The sequence below is a fragment of the Nyctereutes procyonoides genome, unplaced genomic scaffold (assembly GCF_905146905.1).
Source record: "Nyctereutes procyonoides isolate TBG_1078 unplaced genomic scaffold, NYPRO_anot_genome, whole genome shotgun sequence".
Lineage (NCBI taxonomy): Eukaryota > Metazoa > Chordata > Mammalia > Carnivora > Canidae > Nyctereutes > Nyctereutes procyonoides.
The window spans coordinates 18390605-18410771 of NW_026575024.1; the positions used below are offsets into that span (position 1 = coordinate 18390605).

At 39.8% G+C, this 20167-nt stretch overlaps 1 protein-coding gene across 4 annotated transcripts in view; it reads left to right on the forward strand.

Annotated features, from left to right (window-relative positions):
• The window catches only part of CHD6 (chromodomain helicase DNA binding protein 6), a 203486-nt gene that overhangs the window by 93796 nt on the left and 89523 nt on the right, over window positions 1–20167 (forward strand). For all 4 annotated transcript variants that reach the window (XM_055346281.1, XM_055346261.1, XM_055346291.1 and 1 more), the window contains 7 exons: window positions 7221–7283; window positions 8155–8213; window positions 8838–8955; window positions 13366–13452; window positions 13644–13778; window positions 17766–17887; window positions 19089–19332. In XM_055346281.1, coding sequence (XP_055202256.1) covers window positions 7221–7283; window positions 8155–8213; window positions 8838–8955; window positions 13366–13452; window positions 13644–13778; window positions 17766–17887; window positions 19089–19332 — 828 coding nt within the window. The remainder of the gene's footprint in view (window positions 1–7220; window positions 7284–8154; window positions 8214–8837; window positions 8956–13365; window positions 13453–13643; window positions 13779–17765; window positions 17888–19088; window positions 19333–20167) is intronic.

The window sequence follows — 20167 nt, forward strand, 5'->3', positions numbered from 1 at the left end:
TACATAAACTTGGCTGGTGTTACCATGTAGCCCATATTTAAAGCCACGAGACTGGACAAAATCACCAGGAAAATGAGTATAGCTAGAAAAGAGTAACAAGTAGGCCCTAGGGAGCTCCAGAAATTAGAGTTGATGGTGGAGGATTCCTACTTCCATGGAAGATACATTAGGTCATAGCAGCGTAACACTCACTGCAAGTAAAAAAAAAGATATATTGCAAAGAATATTTTAAAAGACATCTGATATCTGGGGAAGCAACAAGAATTAGATGAACTAAAATTCCAGACAGCATAGAGCTATTCCTAGATGAGCCGACAATTCCAGAGACTGTTTCTTCTCTGGAAATATTCCTCAGTTCTGGGCATGGGTTGACGATCAGGCTTGGCACAAACACACTATTCTGGGTTGAAGAGAAACCATCTGACCCTGCTGGTAGTAGATTATACAGGGCTGGTGAAATGATTGGAAACTAGAGGAATTCCCCAAAGCAAGGGGCTTTCCCTGGGAGATTTGTTGAATTCTGAGGTAGTTCAAGAAGTTAGTAGCTCATCCAGAAGAAGGCAGATTAAAATCTCACAGTCTCGTGGCATCTTGAGGGAAAATCTCACTAAAGGGATGGGCCTACTGTAGAAAAGTGGACTCTCTCACCTGAAGAGAGATTTTTAACATGCTTCGTATTGGAGACTTCAGGGCTCTGGAGTAAAAAGACCTACCAGACTCCATTGGTCACCTTGGACATTCATGGTCAAGAAACAGGGTAAAACAAGAGATGGACTAAATTTTAATGGTAACCCAGGCCTGAACCAATTCAGTCTCATATTTGTCTAAGAGAAAATAGGAAGTAGTTGTGGAAAATATTGTTTGGAGCTGCTATGGTTCCTTTATTCACAAGTTCTACCATAAGTAAAAAACTACCAGACATTTTAAAAGACTGGAAAAAATGTGACTAAAAGGCAAGAGAACACACACACACACACACACACACACAAACACACACAGACACACACACACACACACACACATATATATATATATATATATATATATAAAATACAAGCAGACCTTAGACGATCCAGATATTGGAATTAGCAGAAAAGAACTTTATAAAATAACTATGGTTGAGGCTCCAGGGTGGCTCAGTCGGTTCAGTGTCTGCTTTCGGCTCAGGTCATGATCCTGTGGTCCCAAGATTGAGTCCCGTGTTGGGCTCCCTGCTCAGTGGGGAGTCTGCTTCTCCTTCTCCCTCGTCCTCTGCCCTTCTCCCTGTTTGTGCTGTCTCTCGTTCTCTCAAATAAATAAATTTTTGGGCAGCCCCATGGTGCAGTGGTTTAGCGCCGCCTACAGCCTGAGGTGTGATCCTGGAGACCCAGGATCGAGTCCCACGTCGGGCTCCCTGCATGGAGCCTGCTTCTCCCTCTGCCTGTGTCTCTGCCCCCCCCCCTCTCTCTGTGTGTGTGTGTGTGTGTGTCTATGAATAAATAAATAAAATCTTAAAAAAAATAAAAATAAAAATAAATTTTAAAAAAATCTCTAAAAATATAACTATGTTATGTGAAAGAAAATAAAAGAAGATGGGCAAAAAAAAAGGTTTAAAGTGAAGAATTTGATTAGAGAAATGAATCTGTAAAGAGAATCAGATCAACTGTCTAGAACTGAAAATTCCAGTTTTAAAAACTTAGAACACAGCGGATGACCTTAAAAAGCAGATTAGATACATCAGAAGATAGTATTTGTGAGTTTGAAAACAATCAATAGAAAATTTCTAACCTGAAGCCTAGAGAGAAAAAAGAATGCAAAGAACAGAGCATTAGAAACAATTGGGGTGCAGTGGAAAGGTGTAATTGGTTAGTGGTATATCTGATTAGAGTCAAAGGCATGGGGGAGAGCTGGGGGCAGAGGAGTGCTTGAGGATAAAATTAGTGACCAGGAAACCCCCCCCCCCATAAACTGATGGGGGATATCAACCAATAGATTCAACATCAGTTAGCTCCCATACTGGAAAAATACAAAAATGAAAACCGTACGCAGGCATATCTGAAACTATAGAAAACCAGACTGAAAAACCAGTAGATAAAAACAGTACTAATACTGTATTAAATGGTATGATATTGAGTACTTTACCCTTGACTTTTTGAAATAAGAAAAAAAATTCCACTATTATCATTATATTCAGAAATGCATTGGAGGTCCTGGCTACTGCAGTAAGGAACATGAAATAAAAAGTTTAAAGATTGGAAAGAAAGAAGTAAGATTCATTATTTGTAGATGACATGATTGTGTATAGAAAATTCAACAGGGCAGCCCGGGAGGCTCAGCAGTTTAGCGCTGCCTTCAGCCCAGGGCGTGATCCTAGAGACCTGGGATCGAGTCCCACATCCAGGCTCCCTGCAAGGAGCCTGCTTCTCCCTCTGCCTGTGTCTCTGCTTCTCTCTCTCCCTCCCTCCCTCTCTCTCTCTGTCTCTCATGAATAAATAAATAAAATCTTAAAAAAAAAATTCAGCAGAATTGGGGACACCTGGGTAGCTCAGTGGTTGAGCATCAACCTTCAGCTCAGGTTGTGATCCCGGGGTCCTGGGATAGAGTTCCATATTGGGCTCCCCACTGGGAGCCTGCTTCTTCCTTTGCCTGTGTCTCTGCCTCACTCTCTGTGTTTCTCATGAATAAATAAATAAAATCTTAAAAAAGAGAAAGAAATTTCAACAGAATTTACCATTAGAATCAAGAAAATGGAGATTTAGCTAAATTGTTGGATACAAAAACAACATACAAAACCATCTGTTTTATTTCTATAAACTAGCAACATGAAATCAGGAAAGGAAAACTAAATTGCTATTTGTAACATCATCAAAAATATTAGATATCCTGGAATAACTCAAAAGATACACAGACTCTCTCTATAGAAAGACATTGCTGAAAGAAATTAAAGGAGGCCTAAATAAATGGAGCGTTATATGATATACATATATTGAATACTGTTGAGATGTCTGTAATTCAGTCCCAGTCAAAATCTAAGCAGGGTGTTTTTTGATAGAATTTGATAATAGAGGGGCAGCCCCGGTGGCGCAGCTGTTTGACACCCCTGCAGCCTGGGGTATGATCCTGGAGACCCAGGATCGAGTCCCACATCGGGCTCCCTGCATGGAGCCTGCTTCTCCCTCTGCCTCTGTCTCTGCCTCTCTCTCTGTCTATGAATAAATAAATAAAATCTTAAAAAAAAATTGATAATAGAAACACCAAAGACCTGGAATAACCAAGGGAATCTTTAAAAAGAACTAAGTTGTAATGCGGACTTGTAGTCAAGCTATAATAATGAAGACATAACGTTGTCCTAAGAACAAGTAGATCAGTGGAACAAAATAGAGGTATACTGCTCAGTAGAGCTCCTACTAGCCATCTGTGGCTTATTAAGCTCTTGAAATATGGCTAGTCTGAATTCAGATGTGTCTTAATTGTGAAGTACACATTGGATTTTAAAGACTTAGTATGAAGAAAGAATATAAAGTATTTCATTAATAATTTTACATTGGTTATATGTTGAAATGATAAAGTTTTAGATATATTAGCTTAAGTAAAGTATATTTATTAAAATTAATCTCATCTGTTTGTTTTTACTTTCTTAATGTGGCTACAAGAAAATTTTAAATTATGTGGCTTAATGAATGACCTTGGGGAGGGTGGAAGATTCTTTAAACAGGACATAAGAATACGTAAGAGAAAAGATTGATGAAGTGGATTTATGTAGAACTTCTGTTCATCAAAAGACACATTTACAGAATTGAAAGGCAGACCATAGATCGGTAAATAATATTTGTATTCTCTATAACTGGCAGAACTCTTATTCAGAAATGTGTCAAGAACTCTTGCAAATTAAAAAAAAAGAACAAAGGATAATTCTTAAAATAGGAAAATGACTTGAGTAGGAGCTTCATAGAGAGGTTAAGCACATTGCCAAGAGGCATAAAAAAGGTACTTGACATCCTTAGTTATCAGGGAGATAGGAGTTAGAGAGATAATACTACAATATCCACAAGAGTAGCTATCAAGTCAGCTGGAACTCCTCCTATACATTGCTGGTGGGTGTAAAAATTGTTACAATTACTTTGGAAAAAATTTTGACAATATTCTTTAAAACTAAACATATAACCTACCTCATGACCTAGTAATTTCACTTTTATGTATATATCTAAGATAAATGAGTGCATTTGTCGACCAAAAGGCATACAATTTATATGAACATTGGAAGCAACCTGAATATTCCTCAGCAGTGGAATGGATAGATAAATAAATGGTAGTGTGTTTATACAACAAAATAGTATGCTACAGAAGAATGAACCATATACTGTATAATTCCATTTACATGAAGTTTAGTAATAGGCAGAACTAATCAGTGGTAGTAGATAGAAGTCTGAATAGTGGTTACTTTCAATGGGGGCACGAGTCTTCTTGAACGATGGAAATGTTATGTAACTTGATCTAGGTGGTATTTATACAAGTGTATATGTAAAAATCCATCAGTTGTACATAGAAGATCTCTACATAGAAATGCCTACCTTAATAACTTTTAAAGTGTTTTGTTAATATATATGGCAGTTCCTTGCTGATGAAGACTCTAGCACATCTATTTCTGTAAGACCAGTGAATAAACATAAAAGACATTCAATAAAGAAATGTGGAAGAAATTTAGGAAGGAAGTGAAGTAGGAAGTTAGGAAGTTGGTTCATTAATCTACTTTCTTTTAACCTAGCAATGTTCCTTTGCTCAGGACACACTTGCCATAGAGCTCCGTTGGCTCCAAGGTTGGGAGCTTGAGAAAGTACACCTAGCTCTAGCCATTTGCTGTTACACAGTATTAGATAGGTCCGAGTATCTGGAGAAGAGGAAGGCTTTTTAATTAAATGACATAGATTAAGAATAACAACTGTTTCCAATATCTGACCCTGGTGAGTTTGATGCTTTATTTCCTCATGTGTCTCCTCTCTTTCCCTCTTGCTGTGTTTAGCATTCAGCAAATATTTCTTGTCACCAGGCCTTTTCAAGGCATTGGCTACTGGGCCTTTTCAAGGCATTAGCATCAGACCTCTCTCAGGCATCCTACTTCTCCCTCTGCCTATGTCTCTACCTCTCTCTGTGTGTCTCTCATGAATAAATGAGATCTTAAAAAAAAAAAAAAAAAGAATCAACAGAACATGGGCAGCTGGGTGGCTCAGTTGGCTAAGTATCTGACTCTTGATTTTGGCCCAGGTCATGATTTCAAGGTCATGAGATTGAGCCCTGTGTTGGGCTCCTCACTGAGCTAGAGCCTGTTTGGGATTCTCTCTCTCTCTCCCCCCTTCTGCCCCTCTCCCCACTCCCATCCTCCCACCGTCATCCCCTCCTTGTGTATGTTTGCATGTACATGCTCGCGCTCTCAAAAAAAAAAAAAAAGTCAATAAATACTTGAGCAGAAAAACAAAAGCTTAGCTTGTCTTCCCATCCCTTCTTCCTACTATATGATAGGCACAGTTCACTTGTCTTCTTGTTGAGCAGTGGGAAAAGACTCTTGTCACTTTGGATTAACTTTGGCATGGCACCTAGCACACTGCCATGTGTCTAGGGGAATGTAATAAATATTTGTAACCTTTGGGAGCATCTGTCAATGCCTGCTGATCTCCATACTTCTTTTTTACCATCTGCCTTCCCCATCTTTTTTTTTTTTTTTCCTTTCCTCTATTATTTCTTTGGGGGAAAGCTTTATTTAAGATCTTAGGTGTGGGGGGGATACCTGGGTGGCTTAGCAGTTTGGCACTTTCTTTCAGCCCAGGGCATGATTCTGGAGTCCCTGGGTCGAGTCCCACATCGGGCTTTCTGCATGGAGCCTACTTCTCCCTCTGCCTGTGTCTCTGCCCACCCCCCCCCCCGTCTCATGAATAAATAAATAAAATCTTAAAAAAAAAAATCTTAGAGGGGGATCCCTGGGTGGCTCAGCGGTTTAGCGCCTGCCTTGGCCCAGGGTGTGATCCTGGAGTCCTGGGGATGGGTCCTGCATCGGACTCCCTGCATGGAGCCTGCTTCTCCTTCTGCCTGTGTATCTGCCTCTCTCTCTCTCTCTCTCTCTCTCTCTCTCTCTCTCTCTCTCTCTCTTTCTCTCTCTCTCTCTCATGAATAAATAAATAAAATCTTTTTTTTAAAAGATCTTAGAAAATATGTTTTCTATAATGGTATGGCTCTGAGACAGTTGAGCCCTAGAGTGGGTAGGACTGAAGACAGTGATATGTAGCCTAAGTCATCCTTTTGGAAAGTTCTGATCAGGATCCCAAGTTATTTTGGGGGGCTATCATGATGAGTGTTCTTCTCATCTACTGTTCTACTAGATCTGACAAGGTCATGTAGTGCATACGAAACCTCTGAAATAGAACAGCTCAAATAAAGTCCTAAAAAGAATGTCAAACACAAGAGTGCTCTGACTCAGCACACCCTTTTTAAATTTGTCATTGTTTAATCAAATACTCTGTAGAAAGAGATTTCATGCAGCTCAGGAGCCTAGAAATATTGATGTGTATCTGGAGTAGAAAGGAAGAAATTAATTTGTTTTCAGTTAGGATTTATAGTCAAAGGATGATCAGTGAAAAAACCATTTCCAGGCACAGAGGGGAAAGATGGTATCATTTAGTAGAGAATAATTATACCTTGCATTTGCATGGCGCTTACTGTTCCAAAAATATTTTCACATACCATTTTATCCTCCCAGTAACCCAGTGAGATAAGTATTTTTTTAACTACTATTTTAATAGATATGGAAACTAAGAGGTGTTAATTGCCTTATCCAAAGTCAGTAGCTGGTAGGTGTTAGAATTAGGACTCTCTAATTCCAAGGGCCCCAGACTCCTTAATGTTACACCTTTCTGAAGATTTTATGCAGCAGCATGTAGGCAGGTTTGGCAGGAAAGGGAAGTCCTGGGACCAATTTTAGTGATACTAAAGACAGATCTGAAATTAAGAGTATGAAAAGCGGAGTTAACTTCTCTGTTCATGTGAAAGCAGGGGGAAAGTGTTAGTGTAGTGCCCAGAGGTTAGAATGTTTGTGGTCTTTTGATTACTCTGTAGACTGATAGGAGAGAGGCCTCAGCACTCACAGGTGTACTTCTGGACAAGGTAGTACCTGCTGTAGTATTTCTTACAGAATTATTTCTTGTCTCTGGGGTGCCAATAATTTTCTGTCTTTTTCACTTTTCTGTCTCCAGGAGCCTCCAGAAGATGATGCAAACATCATTGAGAAGATCCTGGCATCTAAGACCGTCCAGGAGGTTGGTGGCTTATGTATCATTTTTCCTATCTCTAGCACAGGTTTTGCCCTCTGTGAAGAGATATTTGGCTAGAGAACCTGGAACGGACTGGCTGGAGTGAGAGCTAGGCAAGAACATTGTCTGGCAAGGCAACGCTTATTTTTACCCTCCTGGAAGATTTTAGGTCATAAAATTCTTAAGTATTTGAGAGTAGAGCCCCAAATAGTGTTTTTCCTCCATAGTGATCCTAGCAAAAGTTATTTGCCCCCTTAGCTGCTGTAGCCCGGGTGAGATCTTCAGGGGGCCAAAAAGAAGACATGGAAAGAGTCCTACTGAAAACCTTTGGGGAAATTTTTTCTTTAGACATGTCAGGGCCATTGTAGGGATCCTTTAGAGAACCTGCCGGGGGTGAAGGATATGTGTGCGCTGGTGAAAACACAATTTTATCTTCAAGTATTTATGATAGCAAACTTCCTTGCTTTGAGAGGAAACACCGCTGATGTTTCAGGATGGTGTTTGGGGAGGGGGCGGGGCATGACCAAGGCCCATGTTTTTACTTTCATAGCCGGCTCTGATCCTGACACCGCTCAGAGCCCTGAGGCTGTGGTTTGCTGATAAGCTGATTACTGTCCCAGCCTGGACCCTGCAAGGACACCAGGAGGATCAGTTTCTTTTTTTTTCTTTTTTTTTTTTTTTTACCTTCTAGCTGGCTGTGGATTCGTCATTTGGGAAAGCCGCTCAATAGCTGTCAGGAAAAGAACTGGGAAAGCAAAAACATCCTCTAGAATTTTGTACTAAAACCAGGCAGGGATGTTGATTTACCTGTTTTCTTGTGCTGCCTAAGGGTGATCTGAGGGGATGTGGGCTGTTAACTGCTTGCTCTTGGTTACAGGTTCACCCAGGAGAGCCCCCATTTGACTTGGAGCTATTCTACGTTAAGTATAGAAATTTGTACGTCTTTTTTATGTATTATTTGTATTTGCATTTTATATGAATGAAATTTCCTTTCCCTCATCACATCATCTTCTGTACTTTCCAAGAATGGCCCCCGAGACCTGACCCATATGTGTTAATTGACTCAAGTTCACATTAGGCAGTAGTGCTCACCTTTGGCTGCACAGTCACCGGGGAAGCCCTTGCTCCCCTCAGGACCAGCTGACTTAGACCCTGGGAGGAGGTCCCAAGGATCAGTGCTTTCTAAAAATGCCCTATACCATTCTCATTGCACCCAGGGTAGAGAACCACTGTCCTATAGGTTGCACTCTCTCTCTTCCATTTTTCTTTCTTTCTCTGCAATGTGCCCACTTTCACTAATGTGTATTGATGATAATAGCCCTCCCTCTGCTGTGAGGCAGTTCCTGTAGAAGGTGCAAAGGGACCAGTTGTTTGGAGTGGCTGCATTGTTTTGTTGTCTATTTTTGCCCTTAGCACAAGGCCTTTCTCAGCCCAATCTCTAGCGGTTTCACAATAAACCACTACTTCTGGGTTAGATGGTCACTTTGTTTACTGAAACACTTTAAAGCTCAGTGATTTGATAGTTTGCACTTGTCTCATAATTTATGTGTCTTTGGATAGTTCCTACTTACATTGTAAATGGGCCACAATGGAAGAGCTGGAAAAGGATCCTCGCATCGCCCAGAAGATCAAGCGATTTAGGAATAAGCAAGCCCAGATGAAGCACATTTTTACTGAGGTGAAGCACTGTTTACCAACTAACTTGACCACTGCTTTTCTTACAGTAATAAATGCTGAGTAAAGTCGAAGTCCTGTTCAGATCCGTGGCTCAAGTCACATTGCTAAATGTGTACTGATTTGCAGCAAAACCAGTCCAGATTTAAGTCAAAGGGAAAAAAATTATCCACCAAGTTAGAGGGATTGAACCTTACAAACTGACAACTCATAAGAATGTGCATCTTGATCAGAATATCTATAAATAGCTAGGGCAAGAGAAATGTGCCCCAAACTTTTATTCCTTCCCCCCTTCCTGCCCCCCTGCAGTCCTTAAAACAGAAATCCAAAAAGATGTAAACTTTGAGTGTAAAAAATAAAAACAAAACTAAAATATTAGAGAGTAAATAAATAAGTAAATTTGTATAAACTTGGGTATTTCTAAGTATGGTACCTATAGTGAGAGGAAAGATTGATGGGTTTGGATGTTAAATCTATAATATCTATATATTAGAAAATACTACTAAACAAATCTTAAAGTAAATAATTAGGAAATATGTGCATTACATACATACATGTATCTCCTAAATAAATGTATGTGTGTATGTGTATGTGTGTCTTCTCCAGTATGGGAAACTTCCTGTTAATACACACACACACACACACACACACACACAGGACAAATAATTTTAATGATAATGCTTATTAACCATGTAAAAATGTGGTCAATTTCAGTAGTAATAAAAAAAACTGAATTAAAATAGTAATTTTCTAGTTTTTATTTACCAAATATTTGAAGGTTTTAAAAATAAGTAATCCTCACTGCTGGTAAGGGTGTAGGAAGAGACAGTCTTGTATCTAGTGGGTGGGAACATAACCTAGAATCACCTGTCAGTAGAGCAGTATGGCAGCAGATGTGAAATATCTCAAAATTTTCACATCCTTTGTCCCAGCAATTCTAATTCTGTTATGTATTCTAAGGAAACTGTTGAGTTTTTGTACAGACTTAGCTATGATATCCAGTCATTTATATTGGTGAAAAATTGCAAACAAACACAGATAATAGACATTTGTTAAATTCTGTGTTTGTACCATAGAACAGAATACTGTTCTACTCTAGTAAAAACGATATGGAAGGACAGTTGTTAATGACATAGAGGGTTTAGTGCCATAGACTATTGTTAGTTGAAAATGTCAGGCTCTTAGAAGTGTGAGGGGCATTTCCATTTTGGGGAGTGGAGGAGAAAACAGGTACCATATAATATAATGCATAGAAAATATCTTGACTGTACATGAAAATCTGATGTCATTTTCTCTGGTTAATTATGGTGACTTGTTTTTTCTTTTCTATACAGTATAGTTTTAAATCTTACACAGATACCTTTGAAGAAAAGAAGCAATAAGAATTATTCTTAAAATGTAGTTGCAAGCACTAGTCCTCAAGAGTACAGTCAGGAGCCCCAAATTACAGTACATGGCTACAGTACTTGACCAACTGATTCTTTGTGATGTGCTCCTTTTCCTCAAGTGACAAAAGTTATTTCAGGATAATGTCAGTAAGCATTCTTCTCATCCCAGGGTGGGGTCTTTCGTCTGTAGCCTTAGCATTTGGCCCCATCCCTTCCCAGGACTGTTTTAAAGAATGTGAACACGGTTTCTCATGGCATTGTTCTTGTCATAGGGAACTGGGGAAAGAAGAAGGCAAGTAGAATTGGAAAACCGTTTTGAGGCCCCACTGGATACTCTTTCTCTGTTCTTAGAATATTCTATTTGCACCTCTATTTTAGCAAGTATGTGCAGTGTAGTAACTTGTTTACATGTCTCTTCCATTTTAAGCCCTATGAGACAGACGGGGACATGTCCTCCTTGTATTTCTATCCCTGGTACCAGGCTCAGGGTCAGTGCTACGTAATTATTTGGCTGCCCCCTGGTGAGGGAGGGAGTTTGCCTTAAGCTCTTCTCCTGCTCCAGACCCTCCAGTGCCTCACATTTTCTTGAAATAAAGTCCACAGTCCCTAATATAGCCTACAAAGCCCCATTTGCGTGTTTTCTGCTTTATTCCCAAGGGAGTGATTTTTACTGGATTGGGAATAGAGAGCTGAAACTATGTTAAAGTATATAGAAAAAAAATGTACCAGGAGCCCATAACTCTTGTGGGAAGGAAAGGCTTTTGAAAAGATTGGAGAACATCCTGAGATGGAGGAGGAGGAAGGGTAGAGAGTAGTTCCTATAATACTGTCTTCAGTCTTAACCTGTTCATTTTTATTAATGACTTGGTTAAATAATATACTTATGAGATCAATGATAACTTAGTTTTGGATAGAGCGGCTTCATATCGATTATTTCCAGCTGCTTTATGAGGTAGCCAAGGGCACCTGTGAAATAGAGTCAAGCTCAAGAGACAGAGGCTTCCCGCACTCTGCGGGGGTAGACGTGTTCTGACTCCACCCAGACTCCTGAAAACCAAACCCGATCTTGGGAGATTAGATGACAAAATCAAAGTTCAGGTTTAACTGCACAGGGTAGGATGAATGAAATATAATGGCAGTAAATATATATATAATATCACATGTATTTTTTAAAATCTTCGAAGTAGAGAAAATGACTAGCAGTTCTAGGGAGGAAAGGTAGTGCCCGTTAAATGACAGGTTTCCTGGTGGTCAGGAGGAGGGTGTGCAGCTGCTTAAGAAGTCACAGTAGGGATGCCTGGGTGGCTCAGCAGTTGAGCATCTGCCTTTGACTCGGAACATGATCCCGGCGTGTGGGATCGAGTCCCAGTCGGGCTCCAGCAGAGAGCCTGCTTCTCCCTCTGCCTGTGTCTCTGCCCCTCTCCCTGTCTGTCATGAATAAATAAGTAAAATCTTAAAAAAAAAAAAAAGTCACAGCAATCTTAGAACATTCCTGACTGTTCTGTTCACTTGAATATCAGGGTTCAGGGTAGACCTGAAAGCAGCTGCAGGACGACTGTAACACCAGTAAAGGAAGCACAGCTGAGTGGCTATCAGCAGATGTGGAAACTAGACTGCAGAGTGCTAGGATCCGGGGCTCTGGAGCCAACTTACCAGGCTGCAGGTTCTGCTCACACTATTGTCGCCCCCCCACACACACACACACACTAAATTAGGTGGCCTTGGGCCACTTGCATAAGCTCCTTCAGACCCAGTATCCTCAATGTAAAGCCTAATAGCATCAGCCTCACAGAACACCTGTGAGGATTAAATGACTGGGTTTACAGGAGTGCTTAGCACAGTGCCTGGCCCATGGCCACTGTTCATAAGTGCTAGCACTCTACATCGTGAAGGGACCTGGAAACTTGGGCTCCTAAGAACAGCTGAACGCCTTGAGTAGTTTCACCCAGATCAGATGGAGTTTTTTAAAGAGGCAGGATAGCGGAAGAATGAACTTAGTTACTGCTACTATGGGGGAAGCAGCAACACCAGTGATCCCCAGCTATAGGAAAGAAACTAGATTATATTTAATAGTAATAAAGATCATGATGCTACCACTGAGTAGACAGAGGTAAAACTGTCTTGGCAGTGTCAGGTCTTAGAGGCAGTAAATTCCCAAATAGAGAATAATGGAATCTGAGAGAGGGTTGCCAGGGATGTTATAAAAAGTATTCTTGTGTTGAAGATGAAACTAGATAGCCCCCAAAGTGCCTTCCAGCCACAGAGACAATAAGAACATTCTGGTAGTCCAGGAGGAGGGCATCTGGATAAGAAAGACCTGGGTAAGCATTCCAGTTGATACAGCTCTGTGGGCTTTGGTCACATTACTTATTTAACTTCTCTGAGTCAGTTTCCTCATCTGTAAAGTAGTTATGGCAACTAGTTCATAAAGTAGTTTTGAGACTTAAAGCACTTAGCTAGCATTACTCCAGACATAGGTTAAATATTTCCAAGGAATACTTATTGTTTAGTAAGTACACTTTGGGGAAGCATAATATACATGAAGGTAAATTCTAAGAGTGCAGGTCAGTGAATTTTTACAAAATAAACACACCTGTGTAGCTGCCACTTAGATCAGGAGATAGAACATTATTGGACCCCCAAAAACTCCCCTCATGCCTCATTCCAGTGTTTGCTACTATTTTTGCTATAAAGAAGAAAAAGCAACTTATTCTCAGTTTCCAAGGGTTATCTTTGGGATGAGAAGCAGTAAGAAAAAGGGAATCCTTGGCTGGTTTTTGTGCAGTACTATAATGACCATTAGGAGAGTGACTCTGGCCATGGTGTAACCTATAAATTCAGTCACAGAGAGCAGGATTTGGGGACAGTGAAGAAAGTCTGTGCTGTGACTTTTATTCTCAAGCTACTTCTTCCATTCTGTGTTTCTTGATATGCCCAGAGTGGGAAGTCACTTACAGATGAAACCTAGGATGTTGATTTTGAGGGAAGAGGGATGCTTTCTCATTCTTCTCCTTTGTTTGCACTAGCCTGATGAAGACTTGTTCAACCCAGACTACATAGAAGTTGATCGCGTCCTGGAGGTGGCCCACACCAAAGATGCAGAAACAGGAGAGGTGGGTGTTCCATCATTTTGACTCGCCTATAGAGCCTTCCCTTCTTACTACATTTTTTGCTTGTTTTGTTAACATGTGGTCTATTTTAAAGGCATTGATCTGTGATAGGGTGGGTTTTTCAGAGGTTGGCCAGAGTATGATCAACCCCTTTAATCTAGTAGAACATAAATTCCTCTCGCATCTCTCACCAGGAAGTGACGCATTACTTGGTGAAGTGGTGCTCTCTGCCTTATGAAGAAAGCACATGGGAGCTGGAGGAAGATGTAGATCCTGCAAAAGTTAAAGAATTTGAGTCTCTTCAAGTTCTTCCTGAAATTAAGCATGTGGTAATGTATCCATATCCCAGTTTGGCACATGTTGTAACATGTAACTTAATGAACTCGCAGTCCTGAATGTCTGTGGGGCTGTGCTCAGAAGTGCTGTTTGGGGGTGTCTTAACCTTTGGGTACTCTCCATTGAACTTGCAGTTTGGGTGTGTTTCTACCCAAATCAGATTTTGCTAGCACTCTGTCACCATTAGGTCCAGGCTCTGTTTTGATGTGTGTGACACTTAAGAACCTTAAATACAAGCTTAGATTTCTTGGTATGTGGTGCTGTGTGGAGTCTATAATTTAGAACATGTAAGAAATACCTGACTTGGGAAAGAAGCTCAATAAATTCTTAGGGTCTTTCTTGTTTCCTATTACCCCTTGTTCCACCAGTGATCTTTTTTCTTTGTTTTTATCCTATGCTTTTACTCAATTGGAATGTTCTTAAGGGGAAGAACTATCTTTTATCTATAGATACCTGGGCTTCACAGAGGGAAGGAACATAAGTTTTCAAAATACACTTATTTAATCAGTTTGTTTTTCTGATTCTGAATTAATCCCACCCAGCTGCATAAATGTTGCAGGGAACCCTACAAGTAGTTGTATATAGAATGTCAATAATTAAAAGGATATAGACTACAAAAAAATAATAATAACATAAAAGGATGTAGACTTAGGATAGAGCCTGATTAAGATGTGACTCAGGAAGAGAATCAGAGTTGTTGAATATGGCTGTAGACTGGAATGGTAAGTTTCTATTTTTAAAAAGTCACCACTTTTATATGAAAAACCCTTATCCAATTCCTTATTATTACTTATCGTTGTTATTATGTCCGTGGAAAGTAAGGGCTTAGGAGATAAGAGCTTGACATTGAACTTAGATCTCTGTCAGAGTCCACTCAAAAGCAGTATTTAGTTTTTGTTTTTTGGCATATGAAATGTCTGGAGGAATCTTGAGGTGCAGAACTGTGATTAGAAATCTATATAGTTTTTAATATTTTTTTTGTCCACTTGACTGATAAATAAATTTCTCTTTCAGTCCTCTCCTACAACTATTGTCTGTTGTTAATTCATCATTGTTCAACATCTTGCCATTGGCTGACTCTTGAGTGACATATAATAAGAAAGTGCACACCCAGCCCCCAGGAGCTCACAGATTAATGGAAGAGGCATGTGCGTGCGTGGACATACATGGCACCAGACTGATGGGGACATGTGGCACAATGCAGGAACAAACCAGTGTGGGGGCAGAGAGAGGAGGGCATTTCCATTCTGAAGCTAATTGTGTTATCTCAAAGTAATCAGGATTCTCTCTCTGAGGGTAGAATCTCTCTGAGGATTCTCCTCAGGCTGAGGATACTCCCTCAGCCTGAATCCCACTTATTTCCTCAGACTGACTACATGCATTTGGCAAGAATATGAATTCTCAAGTGTTTTCAGGCAGTTTTACTTTTCCTTTACCACTTTGCTATTGCGATGCTGCTGTTTTCATCTCTCAGTGAACCATGGTATTATTTCACACTTGTCTCTTTGTTTCTCAGTTATTTGTTCTCTCATTTAAAATGCACATTTTGAAATTTTATCTCAAAACTTCTAACTTGGAATGGTAGCTGACCATGTAACTAAAGCTGTCTTTTTAAGGACCAGCTCCAAACAGGAGTTTACCTGAATAATTTTTTTAAGGGATCTTACTCGGGCTTTGAAGTTGACACAAATAGGACATCTTATACTTGAAAACTTTGTGGTAAAAATTGGTTATGTATAGGTAAAATATGGAATTTTTAGAAAGTAAGAGGTGACATTGTCCATGACGATTGTGCAAAGTTGGAGCAGTCTTTCAATAGGCAGGACCCACCATGGAGACTCAGAGTCCCTTCTCCTCCTTTGAGTTAGCTAAGTAGCCACTGAGGGTTGTGGGGCCCTGGGGTCAGTGGTTTCCTGACAGTCTGTACCCCTTAGGAGACAACCAGAAGCTTCCAGCTGATTTCAGGTCTTGTGCTCAGATGGCTGAAATTTCTGGCCAGTAGATGATGTTAAACTAAACCCTTTAGCCCTGGGGAAAGGGAAACCCAGGGGAGAGACTGGATAGGAGAGTGATGCCTCTGCTTTTGGAGTGCCACCAAGGCAGCAAAGTAAAAATCTGCAGTGAAATTCCATCCTCTGGTACTTACAGTGCTGAGAGTGAGTCACTTAAGTCACTGGAGGAACATTCCAGAAAGTCTCCCCACAGTATCTAGTACAGTAGGGGAACATGCCCGATTAAAGGGGTACATGGACTTTAGGGGAACCACACTGGTTCCTGTGAGTTAAGAAGAATGTAATTTCTTTAAGGGAACAGAACAAGAGGGTTTTTATAGGAATACCTTGCTTAAAAGCTTTTTCTTTAAAATCATTGTTTTCTTACATAAAAAAAATTATTTTCTCCCTTATTTTAAAAGCACCTGTATCTGTACCTTAGTAATAATACACTAGTAATACTTTTCAGCAGGGTCCTATTTTAAAGGGCTTAGCCTAACTGCGGCTATAGTAATTTTATAGTAAGCTGTGATGTGTATTTTTCTGAAAGATCATGGACAGATTGCACTTACCTCCAAACATCAATGATGTAATTGGGGATATATTGTTAATTTCACGTGCAAATTGTTTAATTTTAGTTAATAAGGAATTCCAGTTATAAACTGTATTGTACTCCAGAGCAGAATTACCAAAGACTAAAACTGTTTAGAAAAGTTACAGCCTCAAAATTCTCATTTGTAACTATAGCTATAGCTAGGAATTTTTAATTTTTAAGGCTATAAACTGTTAATTTGGGGGCTCAGTTTGTCTATAAACAAAATAACCAAGTCTATGTCCAAATAATATAAAATCTAAATAATTAAAATTTTTGGATGGGAAGTCTCCACACCTAAAGATTTAAGCTTTCTTCCGATTGGGGCACCAGCATTGCTTGGTCGGTTAAGTGTCTACCTTTGGCTCAGGTCATGATCCCAGGGTCTTGGGATCGAGCCCCACATTGGGCTCCTTGCTCCATGGGGAGCCTGTTTCTCCCTCTGCCTGCCGTGCTCTCTCTCTGTGTCAAATAAATAAAGAAAATCTTTTTTTTTTTTTTTTTAAGAAAATCTTTAAAAGAAATTTTCCCCTGGTTAATTGAAATTTCAATAAGATTTTTAAGAGAACTTGACAAATTGATTCTAAAGTTATACAGAATAGTGAATAAGATAGAATAGCTGAGACATTTTTTGAAAAATAATTCCCTAATCAGATAAAAGGCTTTAATAATTTAAAAATTGGGTTTTATTGCAGTACTAGACAGTACAATGGAACAAAACGAAGAATCTAGATGGAGCTCTGTGGATATATTGAAATTTAGTATGTGATGAATATGGCATTTTATATAAATAAAGAAAAGATTGATTATATTTAGAAATCAGTATTTCATATGGAAAAATAAAATAATAAGACTGCTATTATGTTTATGGGGTGTTTAAGGAATTTCCATTTTTGATTTTATAGGCTTTTTGCCTTATACTGACTCTAGGAACTAATCAGTGAAATATTTGACCTACCATACTTTCCTGAACTGATGCCATACGCACAAAGAAAATACGAAGAGAAATTATGTATAGAAACCAAAAACACCTGACTACTCTTGGTTTGTAGGGAGATGGAAGTGTAAGTGAGAGTGACATCTAGGAGTCTGGGTAAAACAGTATAATACTAAACAAGACTGTAGGTGAATCTGTTTCTTTTCTTCATTAATTACTTGCAAATTTTATAGAGATGTTCTAAGTTTAATCTGGTGAAATCTAGAAAATATAGGGGCTTGCCTTATATCGGTGGGGGAGGGGTATGTGTGTGTACACACCTAAAGCAGCTAGAAGCTAGCTTTAGGACAGTGCTTTGAGACTTGCCACCTTCCCATTATTATCCTGTGTCCCTATTCATGTTATCCATCCTCAAACATCATTCTCTGTGTATTTTATTCTCTCTGCCTTCCTCCACTAGGAGCGGCCTGCTTCAGATTCCTGGCAGAAACTGGAGAAGTCGCGAGAGTATAAGAACAGTAACCAGCTCCGGGAGTACCAGCTGGAGGGGATGAACTGGCTTCTTTTTAACTGGTATAACAGGTGAGGAACCAGAACCAGTGCTGTCTTCATGGACTTATCCTCCCAGGTGTTTGTACCTGGGGGTAGATTGTCGCCTTAGCCTGCTTAGAGCAGCAGTAGCTAGCAAGGTGGTAAGAGAGTGCAACCTGGCCGTGTGTTTAGGGTAGTAATCTTTGTATATGTATATGAGGCATGCCAAGACTCCACATTCCAACCACAAGGGATGGTTTTAGACATCGTTGACTTTGTGCTGCTTTTTTCTTTGCCATTCTTGCCAAAAGGTTAGGCCCAACCTAGAGGAAGCAAAATCCAAAAGATCATTATCTCTGAGTCTTTAGAAAAAAATTGGGTCTAAAAGGAAATGGATCTGGATTATATAGCCCCAACTCTGCTACTTGTTTGTGAGCCCTGGATATTATAGACTTGAGCTGTACCACTCAGTTTTGGACTCTTCCATGTTTCAGTTCCCATCACAATCTACATGAAACAGATGAACTTTGAAATTTTTGTAATGTTCTACTGTGTACCCTAGTATGGATTCTAAAGATAGCATACCATAGTGGAGAACACACAAGATGGGACCCTGGTAACCTGTGTCCTAGAAGCCTGTGCCACTTATTCACACAGCCCCTTGGAGCACTGCTCACCTGAGTTTTCCAGTGCCTTCTGTTCAGTGAGGAGTGAGATTGAGGGGGGCCACACCCTCCGAGCGTCAGCTCTGTGCAGTTTGGAGTTCTGGGCCACTAAAGAGACCAACATTTGTACTCTATAAGAAATTTATTTCTTAGAGAAATAAATTGTGAGTTAAAAGTTTATCCTCTGACAACAAAAAATGGACAAGGAAAATCACATGACTTCTCTTTTTATTTTTGCATTGACTTCCATGAAGTTTGTCAGATACAGAAATTGGCTTAGTTTTAAAGCAAATTTTTTTCCTCATTGTATCTATTATTTTAATTTTTAGTATTTTCAGTTTATATTCTATGGACCTCTTTCCTATATTTTCTCCCAAGTTGCCCTAATTCCTTTTTGGAAGTAGGTAGGGTATAAAGCATAAGACTAAAAATGTGCCTCAGTTGCATCTGTGGAAAATGCTGAGAAGGCCCTTCACTGATGACCTTCCAAGTCAAGGTGTGCTTCTAAAGTATCTTTTTAGTTATACCCAACCTCTACCTCTTTCTTATATTGATGATGAATTATCTGTATTTCCTAATCTCTGCAGAAAAAATTGTATTTTGGCTGATGAGATGGGCCTCGGGAAAACCATCCAGTCTATCACATTCCTCTCAGAGATATTCCTCCGGGGAATCCATGGCCCATTCCTCATCATCGCCCCACTCTCCACCATCACAAACTGGGAGCGGGAGTTCAGGACATGGACAGAGATGAATGCCATTGTGTACCATGGCAGCCAGATCAGCAGGCAGATGATCCAGCAGTATGAGATGGTATACAGAGATGCACAGGTGAGTCTTAACAGGTCTCAGACGTGGTGCTAGCTTGATGTCATCATTTCAAACAGCCTTCCTGTCACTTGTCTTCAGGAGTTTTAATGCCCTGCACCTTGAGTTACTGTTGACTGACTTTGTAGAGTCCTAACGTTTATTGAGGCAGACTTCTTGCTCCCCTTGGCAGTTTAGTTTGTGATAAGCATAGGATTTGTAGGGCATGCTTTCCACTCTGTAAAAAATGCCAGAGGCTCTTTTTAGGATACTGAAAGCTTGGCTTCATAGTTGGCTTATGAAGTTGCTTTTACATGCAGAAGACTTTTTATCTGACTTGTTATATGCTCAGTGAAAAAAAGTGAGTGGAAGAATTAGTATACAGAGGATGGGTTCCTAGCCAGGGAGTTTTGGAGGGGATGTTAACACATTTAACAGGGAAGGATAAAGAGAAGACAGGATTCAAATTGTTAAAAGCACACTAATTAGGGGACTTGGGGGGGGGGGGGTTGTTACTTATAGTCACTTTACTGAGTATGCTGGTTTGTCCGGGCCACTGGTTTTTATTATCAAGCAAGGTGAAAATTAAATGAATCTAATCAGAGGAAAGTCAGTGTTCTCCCCCACGGATTTCATTAACAGCAAAAAGAGACACTTAGAAGAAATTTAAGACATGATCTAAACATGGTATGCGGCTCTGCTCTTTAAATGTTTTTTTTTTTGTTTGTTTGTTTTTGTTTTTGTTTTTTCTTTAAATGTTTTGGTAACACTAAGATAGGTAAAAGACAAAGATGTGTCCTGCCCAGTGCTTCTTATCCCAGGCCAGTCAGGAACATTACTTTAAAACCTGTGCTGGAAC